The sequence below is a fragment of the Hyla sarda genome, chromosome 4, assembly GCF_029499605.1.
Source record: "Hyla sarda isolate aHylSar1 chromosome 4, aHylSar1.hap1, whole genome shotgun sequence".
NCBI classification, from domain to species: Eukaryota; Metazoa; Chordata; class Amphibia; order Anura; family Hylidae; genus Hyla; species Hyla sarda.
The window spans coordinates 15285275-15299760 of record NC_079192.1 but is presented as its reverse complement, the minus strand read 5'-3'; the positions used below and the strand labels follow the sequence as shown (position 1 = coordinate 15299760).

Sequence of the window (14486 nt, the reverse complement as noted above, 5' to 3'; positions counted from 1 at the left end):
CCTTCTATATGTATCACCCTGCAGGAGGAGGAGACTCATAGCTCCTTCTATATATATCACCCTGCAGGAGGAGGAGACTCATAGCTCCTTCTATATATATATCACCCTGCAGGAGGAGGAGACTCATAGCCCCTATATATATCACCCTGCAGGAGGAGGAGACTCATAGCCCCTATATATATATCACCCTGCAGGAGGGGGAGACTCATAGCTCCTTCTATATATATATATATCACCCTGCAGGAGGAGGAGACTCATAGCCCCTATATATATCACCATGCAGGAGGAGGAGACTCATAGCTCCTTCTATATATATCGCCCTACAGATGGAGGAGACTCATAGCTCCTTCTATATGTATCACCCTGCAGGAGGAGGAGACTCATAGCTCCTTCTATCTGTATCACCCTGCAGGAGGAGGAGACTCATAGCCCCTATATATATATATCACCCTGCAGGAGGAGGAGACTCATAGCCCCTATATATATATATCACTCTGCAGGAGGAGGAGACTCATAGCTCCTTCTATATATATATATATATATATATATATATATATCACCCTGCAGGAGGAGGCGACTCATAGCTCCTTCTATATATATATCACCCTGCAGGAGGAGGAGGAGACTCATAGCTCCTTCTATATATATCACCCTGCAGGAGGAGGAGACTCATATATTCTTCTATATATATCACCCTGCAGGAGGAGGAGACTCATAGCCCCTATATATATCACCCTGCAGGAGGAGGAGACTCATAGCTCCTTCTATATATATATATATATATATATATATATACACACATCACCCTGCAGGAGGAGGAGACTCATAGCTCCTTCTATATATATCACCCTGCAGGAGGAGGAGACTCATAGCTCCTTCTATATATATCACGCTGCAGGAGGAGGAGACTCCTAGCCCCTTCTATATATATCACCCTGCAGGGGGAGGAGACTCATATATCCTTCTATATATATCACCCTGCAGGAGGAGGAGACTCATATATCCTTCTATATATATATCACCCTGCAGGAGGAGGAGACTCATAGCTCCTTCATTATATATATATATATATCACCCTGCAGGAGGAGGAGACTCATAGCTCCTTCTATGTATATCACCCTGCAGGAGGAGGAGACTCATAGCTCCTTCTATATATATATCACCCTGCAGGAGGAGGAGACTCATAGCTCCTTCTATATATATATCACCCTGCAGGAGGAGAAGACTCATAGCTCCTTCTATATATATCACCCTGCAGGAGGAGGAGACTCATATATCCTTCTATATATATCACCCTACAGGGGGAGGAGACTCATATATCCTTCTATATATATCACCCTGCAGGAGGAGGAGACTCATAGCTCCTTCTATATATATCACCCTGCAGGAGGAGGAGACTCATATATCCTTCTATATATATCACCCTACAGGGGGAGGAGACTCATATATCCTTCTATATATATCACCCTGCAGGAGGAGGAGACTCATAGCTCCTTCTATATATATCACCCTGCAGGAGGAGGAGACTCATAGCTCCTTCTATATATATATATATATATATATATATATATATATATATATATATATATCACCCTGCAGGAGGAGGAGACTCATATATCCTTCTATATATATCACCCTGCAGGAGGAGGAGACTCATAGCTCCTTCTATATATATCACCCTGCAGGAGGAGGAGACTCATAGCTTCTTCTATCTATATCACCCTGCAGGAGGAGGAGACTCATATATCCTTCTATATATATCACCCTGCAGGAGGAGGAGACTCATAGCTCCTTCTATATATATCACCCTGCAGGAGGAGGAGACTCATAGCTCCTTCTATATATATATCACCCTGCAGGAGGAGGAGACTCATAGCTCCTTCTATATATATCACCCTGCAGGAGGAGGAGACTCATAGCTCCTTCTATATATATCACCCTGCAGGAGGAGGAGACTCATAGCCCCTTCTATATGTATCACCCTGCAGCAGGAGGAGACTCATAGCTCCTTCTACATATATCACCGTGCAGGAGGAGGAGACTCATAGCTCCTTCTATATATATATATATATATATATATATATATCACCCTGCAGGAGGAGGAGACTCATAGCTCCTTCTATATATATATCACCCTGCAGGAGTTGGAGACTCATAGCTCCTTCTATCTGTATCACCCTGCAGGAGGAGGAGACTCATAGCCCATATATATATCACCCTGCAGGAGGAGGAGACTCATAGCCCCTATATATATATCACCCTGCAGGAGGGGGAGACTCATAGCTCCTTCTATATATATATATATATATATATATATATATATATATATATATCACCCTGCAGGAGGAGGAGACTCATAGCCCCTATATATATCCCCCTACAGATGGAGGAGACTCATAGCTCCTTCTATATGTATCACCCTGCAGGAGGAGGAGACTCATAGTCCCTATATATATATATCACCCTGCAGGAGGAGGAGACTCATAGCCCCTATATATATATCACCCTGCAGGAGGAGGAGACTCATAGCTCCTTCTATATATATATATATATATATATATATATATATCACCCTGCAGGAGGAGGAGACTCATAGCTCCTTCTATATATATCACCCTGCAGGAGGAGGAGACTCATAGCCCCTTCTATATATATCACCCTGCAGGAGGAGGAGACTCATAGCCCCTATATATATCACCCTGCAGGAGGAGGAGACTCATAGCCCCTTCTATATATATATGTATATCACCCTGCAGGAGGAGGAGACTCATAGCTCCTTCTATATATATCGCCCTGCAGGAGGAGGAGACTCATATATCCTTCTATATATATCACCCTGCAGGAGGAGGAGATTCATAGCCCCTTCTATCTATATCACCCTGCAGGAGGAGGAGACTCATATATCCTTCTATATATATCACCCTGCAGGAGGAGGAGACTCATAGCTCCTTCTATATATATCACCCTGCAGGAGGAGGAGACTCATAGCTCCTTCTATATATATATCACCCTGCAGGAGGAGGAGACTCATAGCTCCTTCTATATATTTCACCCTGCAGGAGGAGGAGACTCATAGCTCCTTCTATATATATCGCCCTGCAGATGGAGGAGACTCATAGCTCCTTCTATATGTATCACCCTGCAGGAGGAGGAGACTCATAGCTCCTTCTATATGTATCACCCTGCAGGAGGAGGAGACTCATAGCTCCTTCTATATATATCACCCTGCAGGAGGAGGAGACTCATAGCTCCTTCTATATATATATATATATATATATATATATATATATATATATATATCACCCTGCAGGAGGAGGAGACTCATAGCTCCTTCTATATATATATCACCCTGCAGGAGGAGGAGACTCTTAGCTCCTTCTATCTGTATCACCCTGCAGGAGGAGGAGACTCATAGCCCCTATATATATCCCCCTGCAGGAGGAGGAGACTCATAGCTCCTTCTATATATATCGCCCTACAGATGGAGGAGACTCATAGCTCCTTCTATATGTATCACCCTGCAGGAGGAGGAGACTCATAGCTCCTTCTATCTGTATCACCCTGCAGGAGGAGGAGACTCATAGCCCCTATATATATATATCACCTGCAGGAGGAGGAGACTCATAGCTCCTTCTATATATATATCACCCTGCAGGAGGAGGAGACTCATAGCTCCTTCTATATATATCACCCTGCAGGAGGAGGAGACTCATAGCCCCTATATATATCACCCTGCAGGAGGAGGAGACTCATAGCTCCTTCTATATATATATATATATATATATATCACCCTGCAGGAGGAGGAGACTCATAGCTCCTTCTATATATATCACCCTGCAGGAGGAGGAGACTCATAGCTCCTTCTATATATATCACGCTGCAGGAGGAGGAGACTCCTAGCCCCTTCTATATATATCACCCTGCAGGGGGAGGAGACTCATATATCCTTCTATATATATCACCCTGCAGGAGGAGGAGACTCATATATCCTTCTATATATATATCACCCTGCAGGAGGAGGAGACTCATAGCTCCTTCTATATATATATATATATATCACCCTGCAGGAGGAGGAGACTCATAGCTCCTTCTATATATATATCACCCTGCAGGAGGAGGAGACTCATAGCTCCTTCTATATATATCACCCTGCAGGAGGAGGAGACTCATAGCTCCTTCTATATATATATCACCCTGCAGGAGGAGGAGACTCATATATCCTTCTATATATATCACCCTGCAGGAGGAGGAGACTCATATACCCTTCTATATATATATCACCCTGCAGGAGGAGAAGACTCATAGCTCCTTCTATATATATCACCCTGCAGGAGGAGGAGACTCATATATCCTTCTTTATATATCACCCTACAGGGGGAGGAGACTCATATATCCTTCTATATATATCACCCTGCAGGAGGAGGAGACTCATAGCTCCTTCTATATATATCACCCTGCAGGAGGAGGAGACTCATAGCTCCTTCTATATATATCACCCTGCAGGAAGAGGAGACTCATATATCCTTCTATATATATCACCCTACAGGGGGAGGAGACTCATATATCCTTCTATATATATATATATATATATCACCCTGCAGGAGGAGGAGACTCATAGCTCCTTCTATATATATCACACTGCAGGAGGAGGAGACTCATAGCTCCTTCTATATATATATATATATCACCCTGCAGAAGGAGGAGACTCATAGCTCCTTCTATATATATCACCCTGCTGGAGGAGGAGACTCATAGCCCCTTCTATATGTATCACCCTGCAGGAGGAGGAGACTCATACATCCTATATATATCGCCCTGCAGGGGGAGGAGACTCATAGCTCCTTCTATATATATCACCCTGCAGGAGGAGGAGACTCATATATCCTTCTATATATATCACCCTGCAAGAGGAGGAGACTCATAGCTCCTTCTATATATATCACCCTGCAGGAGGAGGAGACTCATAGCTCCTTCTATATATATATATATATATCACCCTGCAGGAGGAGGAGACTCATATATCCTTCTATATATATCACCCTGCAGGAGGAGGAGACTCATAGCTCCTTCTATATATATCACCCTGCAGGAGGAGGAGACTCATAGCTCCTTCTATATATATATCACCCTGCAGGGGGAGGAGTCTCATAGCTCCTTCTATATATATCACCCTGCAGGAGGAGGAGACTCATAGCTCCTTCTATATATATATATATATATCACCCTGCAGGAGGAGGAGACTCATATATCCTTCTATATATATCACCCTGCAGGAGGAGGAGACTCATAGCTCCTTCTATATATATCACCCTGCAGGAGGAGGAGACTCATAGCTCCTTCTATATATATCACCCTGCAGGAGGAGGAGACTCATAGCTCCTTCTATATATATATATATATATATATATCACCCTGCAGGAGGAGGAGACTCATATATCCTTCTATATATATCACCTTGCAGGAGGAGGAGACTCATAGCTCCTTCTATATATATCACCCTGCAGGAGGAGGAGACTCATAGCTCCTTCTATATATATATCACCCTGCAGGGGGAGGAGTCTCATAGCTCCTTCTATATATATCACCCTGCAGGAGGAGGAGACTCATAGCTCCTTCTATATATATCACCCTGCAGGAGGAGGAGACTCATAGCTCCTATATATATCACCCCGCAGGAGGAGGAGACTCATATATCCTTCTATATATATCACCCTGCAGGAGGAGGAGACTCATAGCTCCTTCTATATGTATCACCCTGCAGGAGGAGGAGACTCATAGCTCCTTCTATATATATAACCCTGCAAGAGGAGGAGACTCATAGCTCCTTCTATATATATCACCCTGCAGGAGGAGGAGACTCATAGCCCCTTCTATATATATCACCCTGCAAGAGGAGGAGACTCATATATCCTTCTATATATATCACCCTGCAGGAGGAGGAGACTCATAGCTCCTTCTATATATATATATCACCCTGCAGGAGGAGGAGACTCATAGCTCCTATATATATCACCCTGCAGGAGGAGGAGACTCCTATATCCTTCTATATATATCACCCTGCAGGAGGAGGAGACTCATATATCCTTCTATATATATCACCCTGCAGGAGGAGGAGACTCATAGCTCCTTCTATATATATCACCCTGCAGGAGGAGGAGACTCATAGCTCCTTCTATATATATATATATATATATCACCCTGCAGGAGGAGGAGACTCATATATCCTTCTATATATATCACCTTGCAGGAGGAGGAGACTCATAGCTCCTTCTATATATATCACCCTGCAGGAGGAGGAGACTCATAGCTCCTTCTATATATATATCACCCTGCAGGGGGAGGAGTCTCATAGCTCCTTCTATATATATCACCCTGCAGGAGGAGGAGACTCATAGCTCCTTCTATATATATCACCCTGCAGGAGGAGGAGACTCATAGCTCCTATATATATCACCCTGCAGGAGGAGGAGACTCATATATCCTTCTATATATATCACCCTGCAGGAGGAGGAGACTCATAGCTCCTTCTATATGTATCACCCTGCAGGAGGAGGAGACTCATAGCTCCTTCTATATATATAACCCTGCAAGAGGAGGAGACTCATAGCTCCTTCTATATATATCACCCTGCAGGAGGAGGAGACGCCTATATCCTTCTATATATATCACCCTGCAGGAGGAGGAGACTCATAGCCCCTTCTATATATATCACCCTGCAAGAGGAGGAGACTCATATATCCTTCTATATATATCACCCTGCAGGAGGAGGAGACTCATAGCTCCTTCTATATATATATCACCCTGCAGGAGGAGGAGACTCATAGCTCCTATATATATCACCCTGCAGGAGGAGGAGACTCCTATATCCTTCTATATATATCACCCTGCAGGGGGAGGAGACTCATAGCTCCTATATGTATGACTATTTCGGTTCATGTGATATACAACAGAGGGCTTATACATCATTCATACACCATACTTTCTGTACCTCCAAGAGGTCTTTGCAGCGTTGTACAAAGGCATCCACTTGAGCAAATATGCTTGTTTGGTCCAAAACCCATCCAACATTGGAAAACCTGTGGAATGAATCAAATGGCAGTGAGGGTGATTGATTTATGAAATACAATGACACAGTTTACATGAGCAGTTGTTTGTTCAATGTATTGGACTACATAACAAAATAGCATACTATGCAAACAGCGGGAGCTGTCAAAGCTGGACATAATAAATGCACAACACCCGCAGGTGTCAATAAATAACCTACTCAAACTGGACTTGTGAGAGCTGTAAGAGTGGTAAATTAGTCAAATATGAACAAATATGTGATGTAAGGCGCCTGAAGTCAACCAGTGCCCCCATGTTGTTAACAGGTGTTTTATCCTCCATCAAGGTCGGCTCAGGAAACAAAAGAACAAATACAGAGGCTGCTGGAGTCCCTAAAGGCACGCTGACACTTGGGGTACAGGATAATAACACGCTGACACTTGGGGTACAGGATGATAACACGCTGACACTTGGGGTACAGGATGATAACACGCTGACACTTGGGGTACAGGATAATAACATGCTGACACTTGGGGTACAGGATAATGACACTGACACTTGGGGTACAGGATAACACGCTGACACTTGGGGTACAGGATAATAACACGCTGACACTTGGGGTACAGGATAATAACACGCTGACACTTGGGGTACAGGATAATAACACGCTGACACTTGGGGTACAGGATAATAACATGCTGACACTTGGGGTACAGGATGATAACACGCTGACACTTGGGGTACAGGATAATAACACTTGGGGTACAGGATAATGACACTTGGGGTACAGGATAATGACACTTGGGGTACAGGATAATGACACTTGGGGTACAGGATAATGACACTTGGGGTACAGGATAATGACACTTGGGGTACAGGATAATAACACTTGGGGTACAGGATAATGACACTTGGGGTACAGGATAATGACACTTGGGGTACAGGATAATGACACTTGGGGTACAGGATGATAACACGCTAACACTTGGGGTACAGGGTAATAACACGCTGACACTTGGGGTACAGGATAATAACACGCTGACACTTGGGGTACAGGATAATGACACTTGGGGTACAGGATAATGACACTTGGGGTACAGGATAATGACACTTGGGGTACAGGATAATGACACTTGGGGTACAGGATGATAACACGCTGACACTTGGGGTACAGGGTAATAACACGCTGACACTTGGGGTACAGGATAATAACACGCTGACACTTGGGGTACAGGATAATAACACGCTGACACTTGGGGTACAGGGTAATAACACGCTGACACTTGGGGTACAGGGTAATAACACGCTGACACTTGGGGTACAGGATAATAACACGCTGACACTTGGGGTACAGGATAATAACACGCTGACACTTGGGGTACAGGATAATAACACGCTGACACTTGAAGTACAGGATAATAACACGCTGACACTTGGGGTACAGGATAATAACACGCTGACACTTGGGGTACAGGATAATAACACGCTGACACTTGGGGTACAGGATAATAACACGCTGACACTTGGGGTACAGGATAATAACACGCTGACACTTGGGGTACAGGATAATAACACGCTGACACTTGGAGTACAGAATGATAACACTTGGGGAACAGGATAATGACACTTGGGGTACAGGGTAATGACACTGACACTTGGGGTACAGGATAATAACACGCTGACACTTGGGGTACAGGATAATAACACGCTGACACTTGGGGTACAGGATAATAACACGCTGACACTTGGGGTACAGGATAATAACACGCTGACACTTGGGGTACAGGATAATAACACGCTGACACTTGGGGTACAGGATGATAACACTTGGGGTACAGGATAATAACACTTGGGGTACAGGATAATAACACTTGGGGTACAGGGTAATAACACTTGGGGTACAGGGTAATGACACATGGGGTACAGGGTAATGACACTTGGGGTACAGGATAATGACACTGACACTTGGGGTACAGGATAATGACACTTGGGGTACAGGATAATAACACTTGGGGTACAGGGTAATGACACTTGGGGTACAGGGTAATGACACTTGGGGTACAGGGTAATGACACTTGGGGTACAGGGTAATGACACTTGGGGTACAGGATGATGACACTGACACTTGGGGTACAGGGTAATGACACTTGGGATACAGGATAATGACACTTGGGATACAGGATAATGACACTGACACTTGGGGTACAGGATAATGACACTGACACTTTGGGTACAGGATAATGACACTTGGGATACAGGATAATGACACTTGGGATACAGGATAATGACACTGACACTTGGGGTACAGGATAATGACACTGACACTTGGGGTACAGGATAATGACACTGACACTTGGGGTACAGGGTAATGACACTGACACTTGGGGTACAGGATAATGACACTGACACTTGGGGTACAGGATAATGACACTGACACTTGGGGTACACGATAATGACACGCTGACACTTGGGGTACAGGATAATGACACTTGGGGTACAGGATAATGACACTTGGGGTACAGGATAATGACACTGACACTTGGGGTACAGGATAATGACACTGACACTTGGGGTACAGGATAATGACACTGACACTTGGGGTACAGGATAAAGACACTGACACTTGGGGTACAGGATAATGACACTGACACTTGGGGTACAGGATAAAGACACTGACACTTGGGGTACAGGATAAAGACACTGACACTTGGGGTACAGGATAATGACACTGACACTTGGGGTACAGGATGATGACACTGACACTTGGGGTACAGGATAATTACACTGACACTTGGGGTACAGGGTAATTACACTGACACTTGGGGTACAGGATAATAACACTTGGGGTACAGGATAATGACACGTGGGGTACAGGATGATAACACTTGGGGTACAGGATGATAACACTTGGGGTACAGGATGATAACACTTGGGGTACAGGATGATAACACTTGGGGTACAGGGTAATGGCACTTGGGGTTCAGGATAATGGCACTTGGGGTACAGGGTAATGACACTGACACTTGGGGTACAGGATAATGACACTGACACTTGGGGTACAGGATAATGACACTGACACTTGGGGTACAGGATAATGACACTGACACTTGGGGTACAGGATGATAACACTTGGGGTACAGGATGATAACACTTGGGGTACAGGATAATGACACTTGGGGTACAGGGTAATGACACTGACACTTGGGGTACAGGGTAATGACACTGACACTTGGGGTACAGGATAATGACACTGACACTTGGGGTACAGGATAATGACACTGACACTTGGGGTACAGGGTAATGACACTGACACTTGGGGTACAGGATAAAGACACTGACACTTGGGGTACAGGATGATAACACTTGGGGTACAGGATAATGACACTTGGGGTACAGGATAATGACACTGACACTTGGGGTACAGGGTAATGACACTGACACTTGGGGTACAGGGTAATGACACTGACACTTGGGGTACAGGATAATGACACTGATACTTGGGGTACAGGATAATGACACTGACACTTGGGGTACAGGATAATGACACTGACACTTGGGGTACAGGGTAATGACACTGACACTTGGGGTACAGGATAATGACACTTGGGGTACAGGATAATGACACTGACACTTGGGGTACAGGGTAATGACACTGATACTTGGGGTACAGGATAATGACACTGACACTTGGGGTACAGGATAATGACATTGACACTTGGGGTACAGGATAATGACATGCTGACACTTGGGGTACAGGGTAATGACACTGACACTTGGGGTACAGGATAATGACACTTGGGGTACAGGATAATGACACTGACACTTGGAGTACGGGATAATGACACTGACACTTGGGGTACAGGATAATGACACGCTGACACTTGGGGTACAGGGTAATGACACTGAAACTTGGGGTACAGGATAATGACACTGACACTTGGGGTACAGGATAATGACACATTGACACTTGGGGTACAGGATAATGACACTGACACTTGGGGTACAGGGTAATGACACTGACACTTGGGGTACAGGGTAATGACACTGACACTTGGGGTACAGGATAATGACACTGACACTTGGGGTACAGGATAATGACATGCTGACACTTGGGGTACAGGATAATGACACATGGGGTACAGGATAATGACATGCTGACACTTGGGGTACAGGATAATGACACTGACACTTGGGGTACAGGATAATGACACTGACACTTGGGGTACAGGGTAATGACATGCTGACACTTGGGGTACAGGATAATGACACTGACACTTGGGGTACAGGGTAATGACACTTGGGGTACAGGATAATGACACTGACACTTGGGGTACAGGATAATGACACTTGGGGTACAGGGTAATGACACTGACACTTGGGGTACAGGATAATGACATGCTGACACTTGGGGTACAGGATAATGACACTGACACTTGGGGTACAGGATAATGACACTGACACTTGGGGTACAGGATAATGACACTGACACTTGGGGTACAGGATGATAACACTTGGGGTACAGGATGATAACACTTGGGGTACAGGATAATGACACTTGGGGTACAGGGTAATGACACTGACACTTGGGGTACAGGGTAATGACACTGACACTTGGGGTACAGGATAATGACACTGACACTTGGGGTACAGGATAATGACACTGACACTTGGGGTACAGGGTAATGACACTGACACTTGGGGTACAGGATAAAGACACTGACACTTGGGGTACAGGATGATAACACTTGGGGTACAGGATAATGACACTTGGGGTACAGGATAATGACACTGACACTTGGGGTACAGGGTAATGACACTGACACTTGGGGTACAGGGTAATGACACTGACACTTGGGGTACAGGATAATGACACTGATACTTGGGGTACAGGATAATGACACTGACACTTGGGGTACAGGATAATGACACTGACACTTGGGGTACAGGGTAATGACACTGACACTTGGGGTACAGGATAATGACACTTGGGGTACAGGATAATGACACTGACACTTGGGGTACAGGGTAATGACACTGATACTTGGGGTACAGGATAATGACACTGACACTTGGGGTACAGGATAATGACATTGACACTTGGGGTACAGGATAATGACATGCTGACACTTGGGGTACAGGGTAATGACACTGACACTTGGGGTACAGGATAATGACACTTGGGGTACAGGATAATGACACTGACACTTGGAGTACGGGATAATGACACTGACACTTGGGGTACAGGATAATGACACGCTGACACTTGGGGTACAGGGTAATGACACTGAAACTTGGGGTACAGGATAATGACACTGACACTTGGGGTACAGGATAATGACACATTGACACTTGGGGTACAGGATAATGACACTGACACTTGGGGTACAGGATAATGACACTGACACTTGGGGTACAGGGTAATGACACTGACACTTGGGGTACAGGATAATGACACTGACACTTGGGGTACAGGATAATGACATGCTGACACTTGGGGTACAGGATAATGACACATGGGGTACAGGATAATGACATGCTGACACTTGGGGTACAGGATAATGACACTGACACTTGGGGTACAGGATAATGACACTGACACTTGGGGTACAGGGTAATGACATGCTGACACTTGGGGTACAGGATAATGACACTGACACTTGGGGTACAGGGTAATGACACTTGGGGTACAGGATAATGACACTGACACTTGGGGTACAGGATAATGACACTTGGGGTACAGGGTAATGACACTGACACTTGGGGTACAGGATAATGACATGCTGACACTTGGGGTACAGGATAATGACACTGACACTTGGGGTACAGGGTAATGACACTGACACTTGGGGTACAGGATAATGACACGCTGACACTTGGGGTACAGGGTAATGACACTGACACTTGGGGTACAGGGTAATGACACTGACACTTGGGGTACAGGATAATGACACTGACACTTGGGGTACAGGATAATGACACTGACCCTTGGGGTACAGGATAATGACACGCTGACACTTGGGGTACAGGATAATGACACTGACACTTGGGGTACAGGATAATGACACTGACCCTTGGGGTAAAGGGTAATGACACTGACACTTGGGGTACAGGATAATGACACTGACACTTGGGGTACAGGATAATGACACTGACCCTTGGGGTAAAGGGTAATGACACGCTGACACTTGGGGTACAGGGTAATGACACTGATACTTGGGGTACAGGATAATGACACTGACACTTGGGGTACAGGGTAATGACACGCTGACACTTGGGGTACAGGGTAATGACACTGATACTTGGGGTACAGGATAATGACACTTGGGGTACAGGGTAATGACACTGACACTTGGGGTACAGGGTAATGACACTGATACTTGGGGTACAGGGTAATGACACTGATACTTGGGGTAAGCCCTAGAAGTATATAGTGTCCCCTACCTGTGGTGGATCTGTGCTGCCCTCATATACTGCTCCTTCCACGCCGTGCAGCACTGTATACAGTCTTGTATCACCTGGCGACTGGATGTGATGTATCCATCAAAGATCCGATCTAAAGTGATTTCTCGGCTGCACAGTCGGATGAATTCATTACTTATCTGTGACAAGAAGAAGCAGATGTCATGTTCTGTACACAGCATTCTGGTCATTCTCATACACTATGGGCCACATTCAGACCACTGATTTTGAGACCTGCAGACAAGCCACCTTAAAGGGGTTGTCTAATTTAGTAGATCTTCAAATCATGAAATTCTGAGCCAGCAAGGGGTCATTCAGGACCTCCCTGAGCGAAGAGGGTTTACAAAGAGTGTCTCTCAGGTACCCAAAAACAAGTCATATGATCCTAAGGGCTCCTGGATGCACAGAAGCTTGAAAAATAAAATACAAAACATGCAATGACACGTTTCGGGAGGATCCCTCCCTTCCTCAGATTCTGATCTGAGGAAGGGAGGGATCCTCCCGAAACGCGTCATCGGATTTTTTTTTATTTTATTAACTCAATAAAAATGGTTCCACTGTGAACCTTAAACCAAGCATTGGTCCTATATCATCATTCTGAAGGAGCCGCAGCGCCATCTACAAAGGGTATTTTTTAAAGCTTCTACGCATTCTATCCAGGACAGTGCTACTGATTCCTGCTACCCAGAAGGCCTGACAGCGACTCCGCACCTTCAGTACCCCATTATCGCTAGGGTTATATGCCTTTATTGTCTTTTCTAAGGTGAGCGGCCATCTTTATGGTTCCTGTCCAGTTCTGGACCACTTTAGCTCCTGTTACATCGGGTACTACACCAAGCGCCGGTATCGGTCTCTCCATCTTTTTCTCCCTAACAGAAAAGGGCTCCTGGGGTGGGAAGCAGTTCTGTGTACAGTCATTCACCCCACAGGACTAAACAGCAGTTTATTCACAGAGCTTAAAGGGGGACTCCACCCCTAGACAC

General features: G+C 45.1%; 1 protein-coding gene across 1 annotated transcript in view; it reads right to left on the bottom strand.

Annotated features, from left to right (window-relative positions):
• Positions 1-14486, bottom strand: part of DNAH2 (dynein axonemal heavy chain 2) — a 243720-nt gene that overhangs the window by 183459 nt on the left and 45775 nt on the right. Inside the window, exons 9-10 of the mRNA XM_056570087.1 lie at positions 13486-13643; positions 6989-7076 (exon numbers count right to left, since the gene is read on the bottom strand). Coding sequence (XP_056426062.1) covers positions 6989-7076; positions 13486-13643 — 246 coding nt within the window. The remainder of the gene's footprint in view (positions 1-6988; positions 7077-13485; positions 13644-14486) is intronic.